Raw genomic sequence first — 24194 nt, 5'->3', positions numbered from 1 at the left:
GTGGATTTCTAGACCTCGTTGTTTCTGTGATATTTCCGTTTTCTGGAAAAAAAATATGATATTAGAAAAGCAAGGTTCATATTAACGACACGACAGAAATAATATGAAGCTCGGTGTCAAATGAAACTAAATTATTAATTCTGAACGACAAGAAACGACACGTCAAATTGCGTGACTACGTACCATACCTCCACTTTTCCGACTGGGATTGTAACCAGGTTTGATTAGTTTAGTTCAGCCCGCGAATAATACAGTCATTATCATCGTAACAGTTAACTTCTAAGTTAAACCCGTGACACCGCGTCATGTTGTATCACTCGGTTGTTTGAACCGGCCAATGATCTTTCGATCTCAACTTATGGGGTGGTAAGCTCCTCCAAGATTTCCATTAACAACCTAACCGGGTAAGAGTTCCTTCCAGCACTTGGTATGACAAATAAAAATGCACCCGAAATCATTCCGAGTGATGTCGTATGACTCCCATCCCCTTCACCGACGTTGTTTCGTTTGGAGCCTTCCATAAGGCCCTAGGGGAAAATTCAAAATCAGGCCAAAGAATTAGAGTTAAATTTTCTTCCCGACCGGGGATCGGGCCGCTCCTGCATCACATAAAGCCGTAATTGAGGCTGAAAGCTTAATTAGCCTTGCACGCATGCAGGCACAACTGAGTCTGTCAAAATACAGATGTTTCTTGAATTTCAACTCAGAAACATTTCTGACCGGTTCGTCTTGAGGTCAAAGTCTGAATCAAAATCTTATTGTGGCTTCTTATATAAAGTCACTTCCCACAGCATCACACATAATGCCCCAAGCTGAGGTCCTTCCAGCCAATGAAACCAACTGCCAAGTCTCGAGTCTCCAAGGAACAGTCCCGATTGCATGAATCCTTAAGACGCCATACTGGCCACATGAAAAATCAACAACACCGTCATAACGCCCCCTCTTCTTCATTTTTCGCTTTTCAAAATGTGAGTTTCTTTCATTTAATACTTATCTTGTTAAGCACACGTCGGTTATGTGCAGTCATCCTCACTGCTTCTAGCCCAATTAAATTGCTTGCAATTTTGCGCCGCTCACCTGAGAGCACACTTAACTGTATTTTAGGAACTCCCCGCATCCCCAGCCTCAGAGATGTTCGTCACTGGGGACGTTGAGAAAGGATATCAACAGCGAATAGAGCCAATCAAGTTTCTTATTCCTCCGGTCTTCCATTCCCCGCGGGTCTCGTATCTGCAGCCCTTTCTTAGGCCAAATATGATTGCATTGTGATACGTAGGTTTTGATGTAAGGTAAATCGATTCTAAATCGTACTTTCCTTCTTTTTTTTGGCCTGCGAAATATGACAAATCTACTGCGAGATGTTATCCCTCGATTCACAGCTGTCGATCTTCTTGCAGAAGCCTACAGCGATGGGGAAAATTATTGTAGAAGTATGGTAAGAGTCCTATTGGCCAGGGCAGCCACCTTAACCCTGTTTTTAGACCCCTGTTTCTACAATAATTTTCCCCATCGCTGTATCATCCGCTGGTTCCTGGTGAGTGGGTTAAGGCCTGAAGGGAATGTACTGAAAACAGTATACACTAGCGAAATCCGGTGTAGGCTCCTAGTGGAGGGCTATACCATACATCATGTACATACAAGCTTCTGAAGATTCATCGGATTCCAGGAATGAACCTCGTGACGTTTTTTTTTTTTTTTTTTTTTTTTTTTTTTTTAAGATCGTAGTGGGAAACATGATCATGATATCTGAAATCAACAAACTAGGGATATCCCCGTGAAACCCCCCACGGGTGATCGCCGTCTAAATTTACTGCTAGACTGCCTCAGGACCGAGTGATATCACATGATGAGCTTTGACCACTGGCCTGGACCATGTACCATGGACCTAATTCCCTCTCAAAGGCGCCCTATCCTCGCACTGGCGAACTCAATCATTGCGCTGGCTGAGTCAAAAAAAAAAAAAACCGGGGCAACGGTTTCTATAACAACGTGTCGCCTAAAATTCCCCTCGTCTTTTGAAGGTTTACCGCCCCTTACTTCCTTTTCACATGCATATCGGTTCGGTGATGGCATGGTAGTACTACTTGCGCGACTAACAAAATTGTCCACCACGTTGCTGGTAGCTGGGTCAAGTTTCTGTGCCTGCCCTGCATATCTTCCCTGCTGCTTCTCTGTGAAAAGGGCATTAATTTGTAATCATTAATATTCGTATAGTATGCGAAGCATTTTATTATTTATTATTATTATTTTTTGCCTTTGGCGACAATCATCTTTCCTCGCTCGCGCGGCAGAAGATCAAGCAGTTAGAAGGCTGGCGGACCCTTGAGTTAGTGAGGCGGCGGCGTCTCCCATGGCCCATGCCCCTCCCCTCCCCTTGAATCGCTTTAAACCCTGAACTGTACGATTTCGTTTTAACCCGAGGTGGTAAAGTCTTGGGATATTATTTGAGTGTGCTGATTGTCTTCCATGGTTCCACATATTTCGTTTATTTCCGAGTGATAATTCTGATCTGGGGGAGGTCGAGCCCATCAGATCAGCAGACATCCCTTCCTCCTCTCCTCCTACTCTAGTAGGCATGCGATTCCAATTATCTTTCTATCAGTTAATAGTCGACCACGCGCATTTGGAGCAGAAAAAATCGTTATTCGCTGGGCGTATATTCCTTTAGTTTAGTAATTTATGTACTCCTCTTTGCTGTTGCTGCACTCTTGGTGAATGAATTGATTGATTAGCAGCGTCAGCAGCTAGCTAGCTAGCTACAATACCTAGACAATCAGAAAAATCAATGGACCCACGGGCTTTCAGAGGGGTTTTTATCTATCGATCCCAAGGACCAAAGACATGTGTGTGCGCGACTGATAACCATGTAAAGTCGCTATTCTAGCCGATTCTCCGCCGCTGTCGCCGTTCCCTCTATTAGAAGCGGCAGGTAAGAAAGTAGGAGGAGGTAATTTAATTCAAGCATCTCTCACTCGGCCCTCACGGCATATGACCGACCATATCGCTAACCACAATCAGATGTAGCTTGGCAGTTCCCTTAGGCAAACAGGCTGATGACCGTTGGCCCGAAACTTGGCCTAAAATACTACTAGCGCCGGTAGTTATCGGGTGTCTTCTGCTTGGGCGTCTTTCTTACCTATCTGGGTGACTGGGTCGAAGCTTTGCTTGCTCTGGAACCTAACTGGCCTGGATAGCTCCAGAAAGTTATTTGTATGGCGGGGTTGGCGAAGCTACTATTCGGCAGCTAGCCATTTGACTATGATTTTGAAAAATTATTTAAATTATTAGGACGTCGCTCCTCCCAATTGGCCTCGGGTTCATTCCCATAAATACACAGGGCCTAGTCCAGTATCTGTACATCTCAGCATGAGATGCATAACAACCGCATTGACATGTAACTTAGCAAGGTACCACGAAGGCCGATTGCAATGCAAATTGTTAGTTGTCTCTGAACAGAGGTCCAGAGGAGTCCTTCGTAAGTTAAACGCTATAGTTGCATAAGACCATTATGCAATGATAAATCCGTTCTCTTGATATCTGGCGGTAAATATAGAAAATCGCGATCGGTTGAACAGTGGATCGTGCTAAGGGGTGGTATGAGGAACGTCTGCGTCCTCTCTCCTCCATCCCACGCGCGGTTGTTCGCAGGCATGCCCTCCCCCCACCACGACCAAAGGATCGTGTTCGCGGGTGCAGCCACAATCATCGACCTCATGTCCGGCTTGGCCGGTGCTTAAAACTCGGGATTTCGATCCCCGATCCGCCAATGGGGGGGTGGAGTGTCGCACACAGTGAGTTCATGTTGTAATGGTGCCCTTGTAGTTGGTACAATATCGCGTACGATATGAACACCGCTCTTTAGTGGGGTTATCGGGATCTTCAACACAAAATTCTTCTTATTTCCTTTGTTTTTCTATACATTCTTACGACTGCTACTGGAAAGGCGTCTCTGTCTGCTGCTTCCTGCTGTGTTGTTCACGGAGTAGAGTATGGATACATGCATCCTGCGGTGCTGAAAAGGAGCTACTGTTGATTAAAGGCAGATGCTAAGTGAGTAGACGCCGGAGGTGACCGCAAGGTATTTTTTTTTACCTCTCATCACAAAAGAAACCGCGCAAGCAATAATCAGTAAACAACCATGATTATCCTGCGAATTGTTCAGGAAGTGCCATAGAAGGAATTTTTTAAAAGCTGCACAAGCGGGAAACAAACTTTCCCCAAAGAATAACTTTTGCACCCCCGCAATCAGCTATGAACTGAACGTGTTTTCTCGCTTAAGTTTGTACATATGTATGTGATATCACATTTGATAGCGGCCGATGCCCTCTCTCAACGTACTCCGAGAGAAGTGAATGAGAGTGAGTGAGTATCTACTACATATCTGGAGCAGCAAATTCCAAGCAAGCATACTATTCTGCCTGTGATTATGGACCGTAGTCGACTTTTCGTTGGTGCTCAGCCATACCAAGCATCACGGCTATTATATCATGCACTCAGCGGGACGTCGGAAGGAGGGTGAATGGATCGATGAAGGGATGGCTTCTGGGATGGGATGAAAAGGCAGGCAGAGTATCATAGGCAGGTGGTTTTGCTTACATACATCTCAAGCCCATCGCGTGACAGGCCCCTGTGTATATATTTCCTCCCGGGGGTTCGCCGTGAAAGTGATGCTTCATCACCGCATGCATAGAGGCATGTACTATGTACATGTACCTATCACTGTGCTAAACTCCACAGCTCACCACTGAATATCCTTGTCAGATTTACTACTAACTACCCTCCACCCTTTATGTTAATCTGCCGCTGCCACTGTAACTCTGGAGTGCGAGTCAAGTCGTCTTTCCTCCCGGCCGTGTGCTTGTTTCCTTTTTCCATATTCTCTTGCTCATTCTCGATCAGCAAACACCATTCCATCTAAACCTATTCCTCGTCCTTCCCCTCCCCCCAGTCTCCTCCCTCTGTTTTCTTCTCTTACTTCTTGTCCGTAATCACTTCCATCCATAGATCTTTCTTTTGATTCCTGGGAGGGCGGAGGATAATGATTCAGAGGAGTCTGAGGTTGCACCCTTGACGTACGACTTTTCATTCATGAGGCTCAAGTCCCGCTTCCTCCCCGCCTTGAAACCCTTTAGTGTCTCCGACCCCCCAGCCCCACCTCCAGCCAGTTAAGATCCAGGTACTACTCAATAAGCAGCCGAGCTTCTCTTTTTTCCCCATCGTCCCCATCGTCCCCATCGTTCATCCTTATCTTCAACATACCATCACTCTCCTCCGGCGGTCACCCTCACTCTTCTACCTTCACCCATCATCACCACCACTACTCACCCCAGTCGCCCATTCCTCTGCTTCTCTTCACCAACTCAATCAGCTATGGATGGTGCTTCTGGACTGAACGGGAGTAACGGTTTTCCTGCTGGCCTAGATACATGGAGTCAACAAGTAGAGTATCGAGATATAAAAGCTCAACAGCAATTGACGAAACAGCACTACGGCTCACCGATGGGCTCACCAACACACTCACAACCAGAAGTAATCGGTGGCGATGAGGTCAAGGCTTGTCTGACAGGCCTGGGCAGGAATCAAGAATTAGAGAAGCTTTCAAGAGATTATCAGCCGGATATCCAGGTCCGTCTCTTCCTAGCTAGTATTAGCTTCATGTTTATTGTTTCTATTTCCTATTAAGCAACCTGTCTTTAAACATTCGGTTACTAATTTATAGAAACATGTTTAGGGTGCATTTATTGGTGAAATCAAATCAAGTAAAGCTCTGGAGGTCGAATATGCAGCCGCAGACCCAATCTTTGTCAGAAAGACCATTGTAAGTAGGCAAGAGCCCCCGTTTGTTTTGAGTTGTGCTAATGGCCCAGGCGCTTTCACCAAAATATCCTTTTTACCGATCAGTACTTGGAGATGGGAATTGTGGGTGGAGAGGTGCGTAGTATATATCTTCTCTCCCACAATTTTTGTCTTTGTTTGAGGTTTCGACGCTAATGTTATAATAGCTATGGCTTTTGGCTATTTTGAGATTCTGCTCAAAACTGGTGATCCAAACCGCATCGGTATGGAGTTTGCTAGAATAGTCTCACTCAACAATCTTATGTCCATGGCCGGAATGGAACCGTACATATTCGAGGATTTTGTGGATGCCACCATCACATTATTTAATCGAATCTCTGCTTCACCAGTAATTGATCGTCCTTATGACGTTTCTCCAGTCGTGGATGCCTTTAACGATACCGAACTATCTAATGCTATTATCACACATTTCAAGGTGAGATTTTATACTCTTCTTATAAATATCCATCTGTACTAAATGATCCCCACGTCTAGTTCCTCACCAGCTCCTGGATGAAAAGTCGACCGGATTATTACGCACCCTTCCTTGATCAAAGCGTAAAGGCTTATTGTGAATCGCAAGTCGAGCCATATGGAATCGAGATTGATCATGTAGGGCTTATGGCTTTGATCGATTGTTTGATACTGCCTGCCAGTCTTGCGGTGGAGGTCTTCTATTTGGATAGAAGCCCTGGGGACGAAGTCAATGTACATCGCTTTCAGGATGTAGAAACCGAAGGAATGATGACGCCGGCCGATGCACCTGTTTTGAGGTTGCTTTATAGACCGTGAGTTTTACCCGATCCTCTTAACCTCTTATAGCCTCTGATATTGAATAATTAGTGGTCACTACGACATATTATATAAGGATGGAGAGATAGCAACAGCACCACCACCACCACCGCCCCTTCAAGTGTCATTTCTTTCCAGCCTTCCGGAGCAGGCATTTGCACCAACACCCCTAGCGTTTTTCCCACAAATGCCTTCATCAGATATGAACTTTTTAACAGAGCCGGGCCCATCGAACTTTCGTCCTTCGATGTTCAACTTACCAGCTTTCCAGCCATCCCCTCTTCAATCCCTCCCATTCCAGACAACGACGTTCAGAAATTCACCTTTCAATCCTAGTCACTTCCAAAGCGAAAATTTCCAACCGGAGATATATCAACCTCCTACCTCGATCTCTAATTCAAGTTCCAAACGAAGTTCTTCTGTGGAGAAAAGAACATCAAACTCATCACCTGGGAGCGAATCTTGGGATAGCAACGGCCAACAGTATTCATGTGATGAATATTCTACAGGATCGGGACTTGGCCAGTCGTATTCTTGAGGAATTAGGGGGGTAGTGGGAGGGAACGGTATTTCTATTGACATCTTTCCGTATGGAAGTAAATAGACGAATTGGCGGCTTTTCTCTCTTTTTTTTTTCGGTCATTGTCCTATGAACTTATCAGCGGACCGGCGTATTTTCTTTGCTGCGTAAGGACCCCGGACGCATTTTCGGGGGGGCCCTGGAGGTTTTAGGGGTTTCGGTTGGGATTGCGATTTGGGTTTAATAGGGAATTAATTGAATTCTTTGTGTTTAGCTCATGAATAAACGGTATTCGTAACAAAGCTTTGCGTGATGCTTCCCACTCAGAATCCATTTTGGTGATGTTAAATGCCAAGAATGACGTAGGATCGCTGGCAAGGATTCCAGTCTCGGGTTTCGTCACATCGTTCGCTTCCGCCTAGACGGAGACTGTTGAACTCTATTAGCAACCCTAAACTACTTTAGCTGGTGGATAATGCAGAAAGTGCGTTTGACTACCGTCATCCCAGCATCAGAGCATTTTTCCAAGGGACGCCTCTCGTTTTTGATTCTATATCACTTGCCCGCTCCCAAATAGCCCACATGAATACTGCAGTGTCTCTATAATCTCCTCTCGAACCCATCGTTTCCTTCATCAATATTGGTCTTCAGGATTCTAAAAGCATAATGTCTCTTCGTAACCGTATGTAACTACGAAACATGCCCTTACCCCCTGCAAAAGAATCGATCCGCTAAGGGTCCTTAAAATTCAGGCCTTGGGACTGGAATCCCTTCAATTATCCTACTCGCCGGGACAATAGTCCTACTATTCTTATTGATTATTGCCGGCGCATACGATAGACGCCCGTTGAACCAAATATTCTGGCTTCAAGCTGATACTCGTGGTATACCGAACGCTCCAGACGGGATATGCCACTGGACTTTGTATAACGTTAGTTTGTTTCCTTATAAAACAAATGGTGGACAGTAAAGATACGCAAGTGAAAAGGAACATGTACCACCTATCGCTGACACTTCATTCCCATGTAGTTCTGCGATGAACGTGATGGCAAGAACTTCAACTGCCGAAACAACAATGCCGCAAACCCCTTCCTCCCCCAACGCAACTTCAACACAAGAACAAACATTCCAGGGGACTTCCTGGATAACCCAGATCGCTACTTCTACCTAAGTCGATTCCTATACTCTTTCTATATTATCGATTTAGGGTTTGCTTTAATGGCATTGCTGGCGGGGCTGCTGGCACTTTGCTCAAGGATAGGAGCGTTGGCGGCGGCAGCATTATCTTGCTTGACGTTATTCTTTATGACATTCTCAGCTACTATCATGACGTGAGTCCTGGCGTTTGAGTTGGCGTGGTAGGTAGTTATGCTGATGTCGAGTGATTTTCAGTGCTTGCTTTGTTTTGGGGCAACGTGCATTTAGGCGTGCAGGAAGAAAGGCACGTGTAGGTGTCAAAGTATGTTCTGGTTCATCCTATCATTTCCTCTCGGAATGCACTTCCGATTTCTCACTGACTAATCAAAAACTATCAGGCCTTTGCATTCACATGGACATGTGTAGCTCTCCTTGGCCTGGCAACACTAGGTTTTCTCCTGGCCTACCTTGCCAGCCGTAATAAGAACCAATACCGAGACAACACTCCCCGAACCTCCAGATTTGCAGGTATGCGTCGTCGTAGGACCGATGATAGATATACAGAGAAGGCTGGAGTGGATGGATACTATCCGGAGAGATCGGACAGTCAGAGAAGACTTAACCCTAATCTTGCCAATCAAGATGTACAGCTTAATGCTCCTGCTTTGTCGGTTCCTGCTGGTGGGTACAGTGATGTAAGGAGATGGCTACTGTCTCACTTTTATATGGATTGGAGGACTGATGAGCGTTAGGGCGCGTACCGTAATGAGATTTAAGAGTGGGGGTGCATGGTGGGGTCCATGCAGGTTGAAGGGCATTATGAGTGTGGAATGGAGGGGAAAGTCACGAGGATAATGATAAGGATAAGGTTTTAGTGTGGTGGCTTTAATCATCTACCATTCACGATCGAGGATTGTTGGCTGCAGGGTTTTGGGGACGGTAAGATTAGCTCAAGGGGAGATCGGCAGGCATTGATGTGCATACATGTATCTTTAATGTCTGTTCTGTGATGGAGCTAAATTGGTTTTTGTACTGATATAATATCTTGCGCTTATTTATATTGATACTATGGTTAATTAAATATATTAATAGTAGGCTTGCCCATAAATAAAATCTATGGAAGTTTAACCTATAAGAAAACAGTCTGCATGAGTTCTGGGAAGTTTGGCCTCGAATAACTCTGTGGCCCTCACATATGGCTTTCTCATGTATCTTGACTAGAAAGGAGAGTTGGTGCATAGGAGATACTTGGACCTAGAGGTTAGCACTCAAATTCGATTTATTTTCGTAGTTCCTGGGTGGATCATAAACTTGATATTCGAAGATGGAGAATAAATCAGCCCCAAAGGGGGAAGTAAACGCATTGGGTCTCTCAATTCCCGAATAACTTGACATGAAAGGAGTTAGAAGCTCAAAATGTGCGGGGGAGAGCCTAGAGATATTTCTGCTTCAAAACTTGAAGCTCTTTTTGAGTTTTCGTCGATATGATTCCTGGGACTGGCTCGAATCAGTATTGATAGTTGTTTTTGAATCACGAACAACTATACTAAAGGTATTCTGGATTTTCCTCAAACTTTAGACCATCAACCTCCAGACAGATTGTTATCCCCCCCTTTTGCCCTGCATCGGACAAAAGAGGAGGAGACAAAAATGAAGGACGTTGAGGATGATCAAGTGGATATAGAGGTAGGTAGAAGTGATTGATTGTGTTCTGAGTTTGAGAGGAGGTGTATAGAAGGAGGACTTCTGTTCCCTTTTATAGTTTCACTACGAAAGAATTTGCGTTCACCTGTAGAAGAAAAAGGTTTGCGTCATTAGAGTCCACAAGAATCCCTTGGAAGATTCCAACAATGTCCTCCAACCATCTGATTCTAAATCCCGCAAACTTAGCATCAATTGCGGCGTAAATGAGGAGAATCCCTGGTTTTTCGAAGATATTACCGTGAATGAATTGAACGGGCATAGGCCTTCTCGCGATCCAGACTGCCAACTGCATCAACATACGTCTCCAGGACCAAGCGTAGCTTATCAGTAGATAGCTATTGGTAGTTTATCGAAGCTTTTGGGTAAAGTTGAAATGCCGGTTTGTAGTTGCATTTACATAATTCGCTCACAAGACTAGGCCGTGTTTCTCAAACATCCTAAAAGTGAGTTATGAGAGGTCATGAAGTTGAGATTTTCCTGTCTATATTCTTCAGGTGTGTTTGGCTGGCAGTTCTTCGTAATTCAAAGCCCAGGATTAAGGGGGGAGAGCACTTCCGGATCAGGAACAAATCATATCAGACACGGTCTCAAAACAAAATAAAGATGTTTCCTGTATCAACAGGGCATGATTCTAATAGTATGACCAACAGTTCTTCCAGCCACGGGATACCATTGACTGGATATGGACCGCATACAGTATTTATAGAGTAAGAAATTTATGCGCGGTAAGTTTATTTTCGAGAAGACAAGATCTTGGTCTGACTATCATTGGTAAGTTGATGACGGCAGTCAGATGGGCCAAAACACGGTATTTGTGATATGTAACGTGTCCTCGAGTCGTAACTGACAAAGAACTATATGAAGTTAGCTTTAGATTGGCTGAGATGCAACATGCAGCAGCAGAAAACGAAGCTCCCACAATCCCGCGTTTCCGAGAGGAAGATATTCGCCGCACCTATACGGTCTCTGCAGAATTCAGCAGCTGATAGCCTTTTTCTGCCTCAAGAAATAGACCTGTACTAAATTCCCTATATAGGAAAGAGAATGCAGAAAAAGGCTGTCAAAATAAGCCAAGAAAGCTCCACGGGAAATTTGCGCTTGTTGAACGCACTGGGCCATTTGTTATGTGAGGATGCAGAATATCGTCGGCCTACTCAGGTTCCATAAAGCGTTGTGCCGCATTCATTGAAGTCGGACATTTGGACTAGATAATGGTTAAACGCCATGCCACACTTGCGGTACGGCGATAACCGATGGAGGCGTTTATCTTGGTTCCTTTCCTTAAGGGTATTCGGATAAGTACCTCCTGTGCCGCGGATCGAAAATGCCTTCCCAGTGTGGGTTAATTGCTGGTGATGCAATAAATAATGTCTAGATTTCCCCTAACTGTAGATGGAAATTACTTGGGAAATCATAGAAGATTCGGCTCTCCAAACATGTGTTCCCACATGTGAAGGTGGATTTTGTTACCATGAACTGGGGGTCGCGGATTGCCCAGCTGCCAGGCTTGAAATGTTGGTATCGTGGTCGGCCCCCGGCTCTGCTGGCAAAAACAGGGACGCCAAGCGACCCGTGCTTAGATCAGTACCAGTGAGTGCTTAAATGTTGGATGCATTCGATGAGCCAGCAGGGTTCAAGGTCCTTCCAACCAGACCGTTCAATTCGGATTTGGATCTAAGAACTGTGGTAAATCAGGGCAGATTGAAGGTGGTATAATACCGTCACGCGATCAGGCCAAAAGACCAAGTATTCCATAGCACCTGGCTAAGTCAAGCAAACCATTTCCACAAGTCACCTCTAGGATTTGAGTCGACGTAGATGGTCACATCGGGATTCCCCCCGAGTGATCTTACATGATTGGACACAACAAGCGCGGAAAAGAATGCACCCCTGGAATTTGATACATACTTTAAACGAAATAAGCGATATGTTCGTTGTCATTTCCATGGTCTAACACGTTCTAGACCCTGCGCGGTCCGCTTTTAGGAAAGCTAGCAAAGTTGGAGAGGAGAGGAGGAGTAGTATCGAATAGCGATGCGAGATCGATGATCGGGATCGCAAGCGGTATTGCCGTTCCAGTTCTTCCGTGAATGGAACATTTTCCATGCTCCTGCCGAAAACGCGGAATCCGGAAAAAACGGATCCAATGGTCCGATACAAATTCGGCGACCTATCACGGTCAATGAATTATACCCATTCGCTTGATCTAGAGTATCGTGTGGCGTTAGCCCATGACAACAATCTGAGCGAACTTGCTAGAGGTGACTTTCGTCGGGAGTTGCTGCGAGTTGTAGTATTATTCAAGACTATATTGGCCGAAGTTATTTTTACCTACATATTTTTCCTGGTGGTAGCTATGGGAATTCCCTATAGATATAATCCCAGGACGAGGAAATCTTTTGGGTTCATACCTTATTCATCACATACAATCAGGTGTAGGCCGTTCAGTTGAAAACGAGATGGCATATGCTGCATGTGATTAGTACAATAGATATCTATTTATGAACGAACATTATTTCCTTGAAATCCGGGATCTTCACGTCATATAAAATCACTCGAATTATCATGCTCAAGTGTGTGGTGCGGTATGTGCCGTAAATTTTTGTAGGATTGACGTCCAAGACTGCCGCTGGTTGGCCTAGCCCTGTTGAAGCACAAAACATTTTTTCGGGTAATTATTGAGCTATGTCATTACAGTGTAGCTCACACTGCCTTTGAAAAATGGTGCAGGTGGGCAGGGTGCATGAACCATTCCATTACCTATGCCTCATAAGTACATGTACGTAAGGAGAACCGGAATTTCTACCCAAGCAACGTACTACATGTACCGCCCTACTCAAGAAAGTCTTTGATTCACTTTTGCTACCGACTGTATTCGTTCCAGGGGTATTGCACTATGGGTGGACTTCTTGCACTTGAAACATCGACTGAAAAATGCAATTTCGACTCACGTGCGTTAATTTATGTCGAGCCCAGGTGTGGAACACCAGTTTCATGTCATGGTTAGTGTTGTCAATAGCGAGCGAATGGGCAAGGACGTGGAATCTGGTGAAGAGAACAGATTTGCCCTGGATAATATTAAATCAGTGGTTGAATTTTTGGAGCATGCGTCTTGACTGGTGAGGCCTATTGAACAACGCATAAGTACTAAACATGATCCAAAAAGCAAATTATAACCTAGAACGGATTTACCATACTTTCCCAAATGACTGTATGTAATGCTCTTAGGCCTACCTATGCTTAATCACATTATCATCGAAATTCTCGACCAATTCGAAACGGGCTACAATTACATAGTACATCCATGCCGGCGCGATACCAAGAAGCTAGGCGGTGTAAGTGAGTGGAGAGGGTGCTCACAATGGTTAGATATAATTACTCGCTCCGTGGACTATTATCAAAGCCGAGGGACTCAGTGCATTTTCCTTTAATCTCGTGAGGATGCTATCCTGCCATAAACTAAGATAATCATCGCTTGTCGGTGCTTTATTTGCTGATATTCTTTAGGTGAATAGATGGTAGGAATTGAGGTCCTAACCGTTATTTTTATGAGTGGTAGATTTCCTCACTCGTTTTAGTTATGATCCTGTAGTTAATTTGTTAGAGGGGGAATGAGGCCTAGCTGTGGGCCGAGTCAGTCAATATGCTTCTAAAGGCGACTAGTGCTGACCTTTGTAACCACTCACATCGTGGGCCACAAGTGCGTACAGCATACATATTTGGATTAATCTTTGTTGTCTGACTGGTGAGTGGTCCTGATCATCTAATTTATTGGGATAATTACAAGCCGGCCTACAAAGGTTTGCACTTAAGAATATTGTTCCTGAATAAATATGTTCACAATACTGTGAGTTGTAGGATTTCCAACTGACCTCTTTTTTTTTCTTTCTTTTCATAAACTTGTGTGTGTGTGTGTGTGTGGATTTCCCACTTTTCGAGTTCTAACCTGTATGTATGTAGATTTCAGCATGAACCCTTTTTTCTTGCAGGAAAGACCTTCAAAAGGCCACACGGCCTTTCATGCACGTGGCTCTACTTAATGCCCCCTTTTGGCGGTTCGATTTAGCATACATAGGCGAGATCCTACCTGAACGAAGAGGAATCAATGAGCTCGTCTTGCAGACAGTTGCATCGACTTTTCAAGGTAGGTGATTCGACTTTTCCTGAGAGCTCGTACAGTTTCTCCTTTGGCCATTAATCAACTACTCGCCGACTCAATCGATAGCCAAATCATGAAGGAACTCACCAAGATTACCTATATGGTAGACTCAAACCCGCCTCGCTTCTTCTTAGCTTTCATCCTCCATTTCCCAGTGTTTATTCCCCGGAAGTCTCAAATGTTTCAAATGCTTGGCCAATGTCCTTGTAATAGGGTATGGCTTGGGGACTGGTTAAAAAGATTGGTGAATATATTATTTGGCCCAAACACTTCTTCTGGCTATGCAGGAGAACTATCCCACATGTGAAACCATAGACGTAAATAGATATTACTGAGTCAACCATACGCCTATGATCTGCACATGTATGTATATGACAAATATTGCAGTCCATAATATATTAGTCACAGGCTAGGAGACTTTATTCTTGTGGTAGATTTGGCGACAATGAAATTTTACTTCCAGTTCCGGTTCCAGGGGGCTTAAACAATTCTCCCAATACTAAGGAAAGCGGGTGGCGTTCATGATCGTGCTGGCAGTTATAACTCGCCAAAGTCTGTTGGTGCATACTCAGAAAATCCGTGAAGTCGAGATATTTGAAAGAATAAACAGAAGGGTCCACAAAAATTCCTATGGCTTCTCGGTCGTGATGGCGGTGTCGATAGTTTTCAATGTTGTCTAATTTCTTGGTGAATAATTCCAGGGAACGTTGGATCCTGTAGACCCTCATGAGAGGAATTCTCTGGATTTAGTAGTCAATCCAGGATCGCAAGAAGGGTTGCCACTTCCTCAAATAAATCATCTGAATTACTATCGAATCGAATGAGAAGGATTATGTTTTTATCAATGCGTTTTTTGTTGGCTGGACGTATGTGGCCTGATATGTGCGTTTGAAGAAACAGGGGGACATCTTACCGGGACCACGGAGACGGTACCAGAGGATCTGCGGCTTAACAAAGCTTATTGTCGGGAAAGCTAGGCATAATGTTACCCGGCTCCAGACCCTCCGATTGACTAATCGGCTATGGTCCAGTGGTCGGTTATGAATTGCAAATTGCAATTGCTAGCCGCTGCGAAAGATAATTCTTTGCCACACATCACGACTTTAAGTTTGGATTTATCCCCACCCCATACCTTCTTCAATATATATGATATGGCTTCATTAAAGTGCTCTACAGTCCTGAGGGCTGCCTCTCGTTTTCGTTACGTCGAAACCCCTCTATTCCTTGCTCCAGCACTATCTCGGTCCCTTGCCACAGCGACTGGCCCAGAGGGTGTTACCAGACGGAAGCCCACAACTTTCACCGACAAGCTTAATACCGGACCTTCGTTTGCAGATTTTGTTGTTGGAAAGGAGGAAATTTTGTCTGTCGAGGAAGCTTTAGCCATAGACCCTAAAGCTGAATCACCCAAGGGAGTCCGAACTGCACTCGATAAAAATGGAAAAGAAATTGTCAGACTGCCTGATTGGCTCAAGACTTCCGTGCCAATGGGATCGAACTATAACAAGATTAAAGAGGATCTGCGGGGGTTGAACCTACATACTGGTATTGCATAATTCATCATCTAATCTCATAGTTTGGTCTTTGAGCGCTAACAATTGTTCCCCCAAAAAACAGTATGCGAAGAAGCAAGATGTCCTAACATCTCTGACTGCTGGGGCGGCTCCGATAAATCAGCTGCTACCGCTACGATAATGTTGATGGGTGATACATGTACCCGTGGCTGTCGCTTCTGCTCGGTTAAAACATCTCGCCGTCCTCCTCCACTTGATCCACACGAACCTGAACATACAGCAGAAGCACTCTCGCGCTGGGGCCTCGGATACGTCGTTTTGACCTCGGTTGATCGTGATGATCTTGCTGATGGTGGAAGCCGCCATTTCGCAGAAACAATCTCAAAGATCAAGAGCAAGGCACCGCATATACTTGTTGAGGCGTTGACTGGTGATTTTATGGGTGATCTAGAGGCCGTGGCTCATGTTGCCAGGTCTGGGCTTGACGTTTATGCGCACAATATCGAGACGACAGAGGAGCTTACACCCTTTGTAAGGGATCGAAGAGCAAAGTTCAGGCAGAGTTTGAAGGTGCTCGAGACGGCAAAGGCCAGCAAGGAGGGATTAATCACCAAGACAAGCATCATGCTCGGGTTGGGCGAAACTGAGGAGCAACTTATGGACGCTCTTAAAGGTTTGCTTTGCCACACATATTCCTTGGGATGTATGCTAATACCACAGTTAGAGCTCCGAAATATTGACGTAGACGTTGTTACATTCGGTCAATACATGCGTCCTACAAAGCGTCACATGAAAGTGACCGAATACATCACCCCCGAAGCATTTGAGAAATGGCGAGTTAAGGCCTTAGATATGGGCTTCCTCTATGTCGCTAGTGGGCCGTTGGTTAGAAGTAGCTATAAGGCGGGAGAGGCCTTCATCGAAAACGTTCTCAAGAAGAGGGCTAGCAAGAACGCAACTGCCCTAGAGGCCTCTAGGGACGGGGAGCTAGGGAGCGTCGATGCCTAGTTGCCTAGACTTGGGTATTGATTCATATTTTATTAATTGGCAGGGTTTTCTCGCCTCTCTTCCTTTTGTATACATCTTGTCTCTTTTTTTTTTCTTTTTTCTTTTTTTGTTTGGGGGGCTAGATATCATGATTGTTTAACACATTTTGCCTGAGTTTTTGTCATTTTGTAGAGGTTTTTAGCAATCCTGGTGGGTTGCAATTAGAATTCGTGGGCTTAGGTTGGGGGGTAGCTGCTCTGTCGACTTTGTTCAACACTTGATTTACAGATGTGTACTTTAGTTTCGGGATCTATGGTTATTGTTTCGAATTAGAATAAGATGGTGATTTCTGTACTCCTGTTATCTAGAGCAATATTAAAGGTTGCTCTAGATTCGGAGAAGTATCTGCAATCTAGAGCGCCTGGTTTATTTATCCGTTAGTATAATCTACTATTACGAGTTTACAGCGCTACTGGTACATGCGTTGAGTATGCGAATTTTTGGGCCAATAGGAGTCTTGAGGGCAGTTAAAGACTGTAGCCTATCGGGTTCTTTGACCTGGGGGTCAGTGCTGTTCCGAGTGATATTGCATGATGCAACACTCATCAAGGTACCAGCCGGTTGCTCTTGTACCGGGCTTCGCGTTTGTTTCCCCCCCTTTTTTTTCTTTTTTTTTGTATCTGTGATACAAACACCATTTCTCAGATAAGGTGGTACAAAACAGTGTGGACTAATGCAACCGGCGAAAAAAATATCGATCTGTGTAGTGGAAATTAAGTTCAAGTCGACGCCACCGTAGCCAGAACTGGTCATACATACATGTATACTTATTTAGTAAAGTCATCAATCTTCAATCCTCATGAGCATCATTTCGCTGATACTCAAGCCCTGATCAACTTGAACCACAGCTGAGCGGCCCTATCACCTCCATCACGGGTTTTCGTCGTGCAGGTATGAAACGCAAGACTGGAAAATATCAATCTTTCGTCTTGATCTCAGGAAAAATCTTCTTTTAGCTCCAAAGATCGAGATACCGAATATCCCAATCCTAATGGTGGCCGGCCATGAGCTCCTCCGGCTGGCTGTCTCGATGTAACTCACGCTCGAACCGGACACAAATTGGGGTCGGGGTATTCTGATGGGGTTTGATTACAATATTGCGATTTGATGGTTTTAACGGAACAGCGTTTTGGATATACGTATGTAGCGGCTTCGGAGACCAGTTCACTATCCCAGTTTGCAATAGAGCTAGCCCGTAAGATCTCGGGCTCGTCCTGCTCGGGCCAAAGTTGAGCTAACTACATGTATATACGTATGTCCACAGAAAACATTAGGCAGGCCTTTATTTTATAGCACTGCCAACAATACCGTTAGGAATACTGCCGGAATTTAAATCCACATAGCATACTGGATAATGTCCATCAATTGGTGGCGGTGTTTAATTCTGGGCCTTTAAGGGGGTTCTTGATGAGTAACTGAAATTGCGTTTTCAATTCTAGATCTGTTGGTACTAATGGATTGATTTATAGATCGCATGCACGGCAAGAAAGAAAGAAAAAATAGAAAAACACACGCAGACATAGCAACGCAAGTACATACAGCTATCGGGCCAAGCCCCCTCGAGGACGGGGATTGTATATACACCCTCTTCCCGCCCCACTAAACGATCGATGAATCTCAACCCATCAAATTACCGTCATTAGGCAATCCCGTCTGTTGGCAATAGAGCTATTCTCTGGCCATACTGTGGGGATTCCTTTTCGAAGCTCTGGCCATCCAGGCCCACTCAGGCCCACTCCAACGAATCCCGTCAATCCAATCATTTCCCTTTCCACCGACCAGCAGCCCACCGGGAAGCAGCAGCCACCCCGCAGGACCACACACCACCACCTATCCCGCCAGACAGCCTACCTCCCCAGGATGTGGCCCTCGGGAGATCTCATGGACCAATACACCTGCTGCGGCGACATCTTCGAGCTGCGCTCCCTCGTCGCGGGGCCATGCGCGTACACGGAGCCCTACAGACCCTTCTCCAGCCTAAGCGCAAGCCGCCTCGTTCGGAAACTGGTCGAGAGTGGCGCCTGGGAGATCGCCAAAGAAGTTCTGGTCTACCGGCGGCACCACGACGCAGCTGGTACAATCACCGACATCGCCGGGCTTCAACGGGATCTAGCCACCCCCTTCAAAATGCAGTGGGACGACGCCAGGAAACTCTGCGACTACGAGCACCTCTTCAACGACTGCATGCGGATCGCTGTAAGTCGCTAGCCAGCTACCTAGCCACCTACACCTCCGCTCTCAAGCTGCTACTAACTACCCACCCCACCCGTAGAAACAAGGAACCCCCAAAGCGCTCCCGCCGGCGCTCCAGGCCGTGCTCCCCCCGCCAACAGCCGCCCTCCCGACGCTGGCGCTGTTCTTCGCCTCGTGGCTGCTAGCCTACCGTTTCGGCTACGACAGCGTGCGCGCCTTCTCGCTCCGCAACCCGCTCACGTCACAGCAGCTGTCCGACTTCCACCTGCACGCGCGGCTGATGACCGCCAGCCGGCACTTCCAGCACCACGTGTGCTGGCCGCGGTGGTCGACGGCGTTCGAGACGCTGTATCCGGACCTGCTGCTGCTATGGGGGCACGACCTGCAGAACTGCGACTGGCTGATGCGGCGCAAGGTCATGGTGGGCGGGAACGCGCTGCTGAGGCACAAGGTGTTCTTCCACCTGGCGGCCGTCGGCGTGGAGCGCGAGGACTGGGAGAGCGGGCAGGTGATTGGGTGGATGGGGCTGAGGAGGAGCTGGGATAGGGATGGGGTCTATGCTAGTGTGGGGACGCTGGTGAGCAAGTATGAGAAGTCGTGTGATTTGGGGGGGAGGAAATTGGAGTCTTTTGTGGTGTTGGCTCCGCGGGATAGAGGGGTTTAGTAGCCATATCTCTGCCCATATTTTGGCCCATGTTTCCGCGTGCGACACACCGTTTTACGGGGAAAAAATAGGGCCGGAGAATGGAGTGCAGAGATTCACTAAACTAAAAACACTCTAATGAGAATCAAGATTCAAATGGAATTTGCATAAACTGTTTTTAGCAGGTGAAGGAATATGTACCACCAATGACAATCCATAGCTTGATTGGTAGGCACCATCGACACTAGCTATTAAAGATTACCCACCACCCAGCCGTAATTACCGCCACAAAACCAAACACCAAAAAAAGGTATCTATCGAAACCCATCCCGCATCACCACACCTCACTCGACCCCCTACCTACCTCACCCCCTTCTCCACCACCACCCTCCTCAGCCCCACCAACGCCGCAAACAGCGCCTCCTCAACCCTCACACCCGCACTCCCACACCCCGGCAGCGGGTCCACCCACAGATCAAACAGCTCCCTCGCGCCCCCCACCCCCACGCCCACCAACCCCGCATCGCCCCTCGCCGCACCCTCCAAATCCCCCACCGCAACAAGCAAATGCCGGAACGCCGGCACCGCCCCCCCATCCCGCACGGCCTCATCCAGCGGCACCCCACCACCACCACACGCCACCCCAACAGTAAGATCATACCCGCCCTCCCACCCGCACTCCGTAAACACCGCCGCCAGCCCCTCCGCGCCGCGCACCTCGTACCCAACATACGTGCCGCGCCCGCGGCGCGGCGGGGCCTCCACTGCGCCGCCGCCGCCGCCCATGCGCAGGAGCGCCGTCGTGCCCACCTCCACCTCACTCGCGATGACGACGGGCTGCTCCAGGCCGGCGTCGAAGGCCACTTTCCCGCCAGGGCGCGCTTCGAGCGCGACGGCGCGGCGGAAGGGGGCGGGTGCGCCGGGGCGCGGGTGCGTGGGGAGGTCGAGGGGCGGGAGGAGGCCGACGTGGCGGAGGTGGCGGTGTTTCGGGAAGAGGTGTTTTCGCAGGTAGGGGGGTGTTGCGAGGTAGGTGAGGATGTGGGGGAGTTGGTCGTCTTCCTTTGTGTCGGAGGAGGAGGGGGAGGGGGTGGGGGTGGGGGTGGGGGTGTAGAGGACTATCTCGTCGACGTTGTGGAGGGCGCTGATGCGGGCGAGGTGGCCGGCGAGGTGGGTTTTGAGGACTGGGTTGGGGGCGGTGGACAGGAGGGTGCTGGGGACGGCGATGGAGAGGGTGTATGTTCGCCCGCTGCTGCTGCTGCTGCTGCTGCTGCTTGCGGCGGGGGTTGTGGTGCTTGTGGGGGAGGTTTTGCGTTTCTGGGGGTGGAGTGAGTAGAGGCATCTTTTTATATAGCAAATATTGCAATTGGGGAGTGTGAGCAGGTACATACCTTAGAGACGGGATCAGCCATTGGGAACTGCAATCGTAGCTGCGGCTATTCCGGGGTGTGTGTTTTGTGTATACTTATACTGGCAGTGGGTGTGATGTAGTTCAAACAGACCCGCACCTGCTTGTGTCGCAGGAGAGAAATCACATGATCGGCAGGCGAGGTGTGTTCCGCGCAGGGATCGTTTGTGCGTGTCGCGCAACCCTAACCCCACTCTCCTGACAAATGTCCTGAGTCTACGTCTGCATAAATAAGCACGCAACCACCGTGCGCCCCCCCGGCAACGCCCCGGCTCTTGGACAACGTCCTGAGCGAGCAAGCTACGAAGAAGAGCTTCCTCCACACCTCCACACCTCCACACCTCCACACCTCAACCTCTCTCACCTCTTTGCAGCAAAATGGCGAAAATCGAAACCCTCAGCTCTCTCTCGCAGCTCTCAACAACCCTCTCGAAGAATGTGATCGTCATCATTGACTGTAGGCTCTCCCGATTATTACCTACCTACCTACCTACCTACCTACCTACCTACCTCCTTACTCTCCTCCCCTCCCCTCCCCTCCCCTCTCTCACCCTCCTCCCCCTACCACCTCCTACCCAAACAGAGCTAACCAGCATGCCACCACACACAGTCCACGCAACCTGGTGCGGCCCCTGCAAGGCCATCGCACCCACCTTCGAGTCCCTCGCCGCAAAGCACGCCGCGCCCTCAAAGGTCGCGTTCACAAAGTGCGACGTCGACGCCGCCCAGGAGATCGCCGCCCAATACGGCGTCCGAGCGTCCGTCTCCCCCCACTCCCACTCCCACTCCCACCCACCTCACCACTGACTAGCGACACTAGAATGCCCACGTTTCTGATCTTCAAGAACCGCCAAGAAGTCGCCCGCGTCCAAGGCGCCGACGTCCGTGGCCTCACCACCGCCGTCGAGAAGTACGCCGCCGAGGCCAAGTCTGCGGCCGCCACGTTCGCAACCTCCGGCAAGGGCTACACCCTCGGCTCTAGCTCGGCGTCGGCCGCTGCCAAGAAGCCGGCCTATGTGAGGGATGGCCAGGTTGTCGCGGGCGTCCCTGTGGGCGCGCAGATGCGCGGGTGGGTGAATGCGGCTGTGGTGTTCCTTGGGCTGTACTTTATGAGCCTGTTTAGTGTAAGTTACCTCTTCCGGTGGTGGCGAGGGGAATGAGGCGCGCTGATGGATGGGTGCCGGTGCGGATTAGTTGGATCCGGTGACCGCGGCAGAGGAGTCGCCGTTTAATGTCAATAGGAAGGACAAGGGTCCGGTTGCGCCGGGGGTCGCGGGGATGGGCGGGCCCGGGAGAATGGCGCCGGGCGCGACGGGGAGGAGGTTGGGGACTCTGGATAGCATCCGTGGGAGTGGTGGCTAAGGACGCTTGCTTGCTTTGGGGGTGCCGGAATGTTGTTGGTTACTGTAGTTGGCTGATTTCTCCTCTGTTTCGTCTTCTTCGTTGTTCTATTCTTCTTTCAAATTAGTTGTGCTTGCGAGAGTAGAAAAAAAAAAAATAGGTAGGGTAGCTGCTACAAGACGTAACCGTGCTCGAAACTATCGTTGGTATCCCATGGACCGTAACGACGTAAAAAGATTCGAAATCGCAACCACACAATATCCTTTGTGTTATCATGGTTAGCCCTTCGACTGTATCTATCAAAATTTAGTGGGGAAAGTGATTTTTTTAATGTGTGTATTGTAGGATGCTTGGATGACAGGTGGTAACAAATCTGAATATGATTGAAAACCCCTCTTTTTTCTGTTTTATTTGATGAACTATGGTGATAGGAGTGATTTTTTGCAATAAAAAGTCCCCAACCCATACAAATTCTGCAGCCATCTTGCTTGAATGCTTTAGAACTGTATGTAGAATGATATTGCCTACTCAGTTAATATATCGAAGTTCACCCTTGGGGTAAAATAGTAGAAATTACAGACGAAAAATATTGTAACTACATAGAAGTATTATTTGCACTGTGGCGATACTGAATTACATGATGACGTTACTCCAAAAAATTCTATAGAGCCATATTCTGCATAATTCCCATAAAAATATGTAAACAATAATGGTTAATATAAAATGGGAATGCAGCTGTATAGGTCTGTTTTTCTGAAACCAGGAGCATATAGCCCTAAATCAACTATATAAAAAAGAGCTAGTTCTTAGTGGCTGTGGTTGCGAAGTTATTGTGATATATGTGAATTTCCGGTTTTTGTATGGGAAAAAAAGGGTTTACTCTATAAGAGATAAAGCCACCAGGAGGGAGCAAATCATTGATTCTAAACAGTCCCAAAATACCTATCTATGTCACTCTACTAGCTCCCGAAAACAGGCTGATATTGACAAATGTAGTTAGGAAATATCCCCTACTCATTGTTGTCAACAGGTAAATTAAGGACAAATATGTCCCCAAATCGTTAGGTTACGGTCCATGGGATAGCTGGCTATATAAAAGTTTTTCAAATAAACATCGTGCCCATGATAACTCTTGTATAACTCTTGTGAATAAACAATCGGGTTAATTTGAGCTTAAAAACCCTAAGCACTGCATTCTAGAAATCCTCCGAGTTACGGTTCAGCCAGACCGACCCATGGTCAATGATAATCTGCACATGATCTTGGCACTCGACCCACGAACACCACAATCTGGCAGCCTTCTCATCTTCCACACCCCCCAACAGCCTACTATTCATCAAGAAAGACCGTCTCACGCGCCGCGGTCCAAGTGTTCAAGTCATTGTAGGGTTGCAACTAATGGCCGATCCAGGCCATAAGGCTTAGGTTTGGGGCCGAGCTGCACCAGGCTTTTAAGCTTATGTACACGCAGCATAAAGTACCCCACCCCCCATACCGGAAGACGTGAAGCTACAATGGGGCTTCGGGCTCGTGATTCTCTACCCACCACTAAGCGCCATCCCTTCGCCTGTTTCCGGCACCCGTGGCTTTGCGTGGCAGAATGTCCATGTATTGGGGGAAGTAATCTACATGCCGCGTAGTCAACACAGTGAACACTTACCACACGCCCGCTATCCAGTTGTGGCCAGCCTTAAGCCTACAAAAAAAAAAACTAGGGGCGCCCTTTAGCTAATAGTCCGGCGGCGCGTGGAAAACCGCCCACCAGACGGGGGGGATTGGGGCTGCTCTGGTCCCCATACACGAACACCCCGCCCGCCCGCCGACCACGAGCGGCGCCATGCCTTCTGGTTCGGTGAAGCAGGACCCTAGCTTGCGTCGCATGGGTTAGCTCATAGAGACAAGAC

The 24194-nt window shown here is 47.5% G+C and overlaps 7 protein-coding genes across 7 annotated transcripts; 5 read left to right on the top strand and 2 right to left on the bottom strand.

The window, feature by feature from the left end:
• Positions 1-5370: 5370 nt before the first annotated feature.
• On the top strand, positions 5371-7165 carry H6S33_002484 (uncharacterized protein; the record flags this gene model as incomplete). The annotated part of the gene is made up of 6 exons (XM_044833826.1): positions 5371-5625; positions 5732-5818; positions 5868-5931; positions 6003-6271; positions 6331-6623; positions 6679-7165. The coding sequence occupies 6 exons, from the start codon at positions 5371-5373 to the stop codon at positions 7163-7165; spliced, it is 1455 nt and encodes a 484-aa protein (XP_044692645.1).
• A 648-nt stretch (positions 7166-7813) lies between these two features.
• On the top strand, positions 7814-9060 carry H6S33_002483 (uncharacterized protein; the record flags this gene model as incomplete). The annotated part of the gene is made up of 6 exons (XM_044833825.1): positions 7814-7829; positions 7900-8078; positions 8177-8478; positions 8540-8606; positions 8683-8979; positions 9037-9060. The coding sequence occupies 6 exons, from the start codon at positions 7814-7816 to the stop codon at positions 9058-9060; spliced, it is 885 nt and encodes a 294-aa protein (XP_044692644.1).
• Positions 9061-13566: 4506 nt separating this feature from the next.
• Positions 13567-14460, bottom strand: H6S33_002482 (uncharacterized protein; the record flags this gene model as incomplete). Its single annotated transcript, XM_044833824.1, has 7 exons — positions 13567-13610; positions 13675-13726; positions 13773-13780; positions 13861-13934; positions 14076-14170; positions 14235-14243; positions 14458-14460. 7 exons carry the CDS (start codon positions 14458-14460, stop codon positions 13567-13569), a joined length of 285 nt encoding a protein of 94 aa, XP_044692643.1.
• An 838-nt stretch (positions 14461-15298) lies between these two features.
• Positions 15299-16669, top strand: H6S33_002481 (uncharacterized protein; the record flags this gene model as incomplete). Its single annotated transcript, XM_044833823.1, has 3 exons — positions 15299-15692; positions 15765-16334; positions 16386-16669. 3 exons carry the CDS (start codon positions 15299-15301, stop codon positions 16667-16669), a joined length of 1248 nt encoding a protein of 415 aa, XP_044692642.1.
• Positions 16670-18568: 1899 nt separating this feature from the next.
• Positions 18569-19565, top strand: H6S33_002480 (uncharacterized protein; the record flags this gene model as incomplete). Its single annotated transcript, XM_044833822.1, has 2 exons — positions 18569-18904; positions 18981-19565. 2 exons carry the CDS (start codon positions 18569-18571, stop codon positions 19563-19565), a joined length of 921 nt encoding a protein of 306 aa, XP_044692641.1.
• Positions 19566-19904: 339 nt separating this feature from the next.
• H6S33_002479 (uncharacterized protein) lies at positions 19905-20953 on the bottom strand (the record flags this gene model as incomplete). The annotated part of the gene is made up of 2 exons (XM_044833821.1): positions 19905-20858; positions 20933-20953. The coding sequence occupies 2 exons, from the start codon at positions 20951-20953 to the stop codon at positions 19905-19907; spliced, it is 975 nt and encodes a 324-aa protein (XP_044692640.1).
• Positions 20954-21327: 374 nt separating this feature from the next.
• On the top strand, positions 21328-22311 carry H6S33_002478 (uncharacterized protein; the record flags this gene model as incomplete). Its single annotated transcript, XM_044833819.1, has 4 exons — positions 21328-21406; positions 21560-21707; positions 21770-22073; positions 22144-22311. The coding sequence occupies 4 exons, from the start codon at positions 21328-21330 to the stop codon at positions 22309-22311; spliced, it is 699 nt and encodes a 232-aa protein (XP_044692639.1).
• Between the last annotated feature and the right edge of the window lie 1883 nt (positions 22312-24194).

This window comes from Morchella sextelata, assembly GCF_020137385.1.
Source record: "Morchella sextelata strain SCLS chromosome Unknown scls_13, whole genome shotgun sequence".
Classification (NCBI taxonomy): Eukaryota; Fungi; Ascomycota; class Pezizomycetes; order Pezizales; family Morchellaceae; genus Morchella; species Morchella sextelata.
Note: the sequence above shows the minus strand (reverse complement) of the source record. Positions and strands in the feature narration are given on the sequence as shown.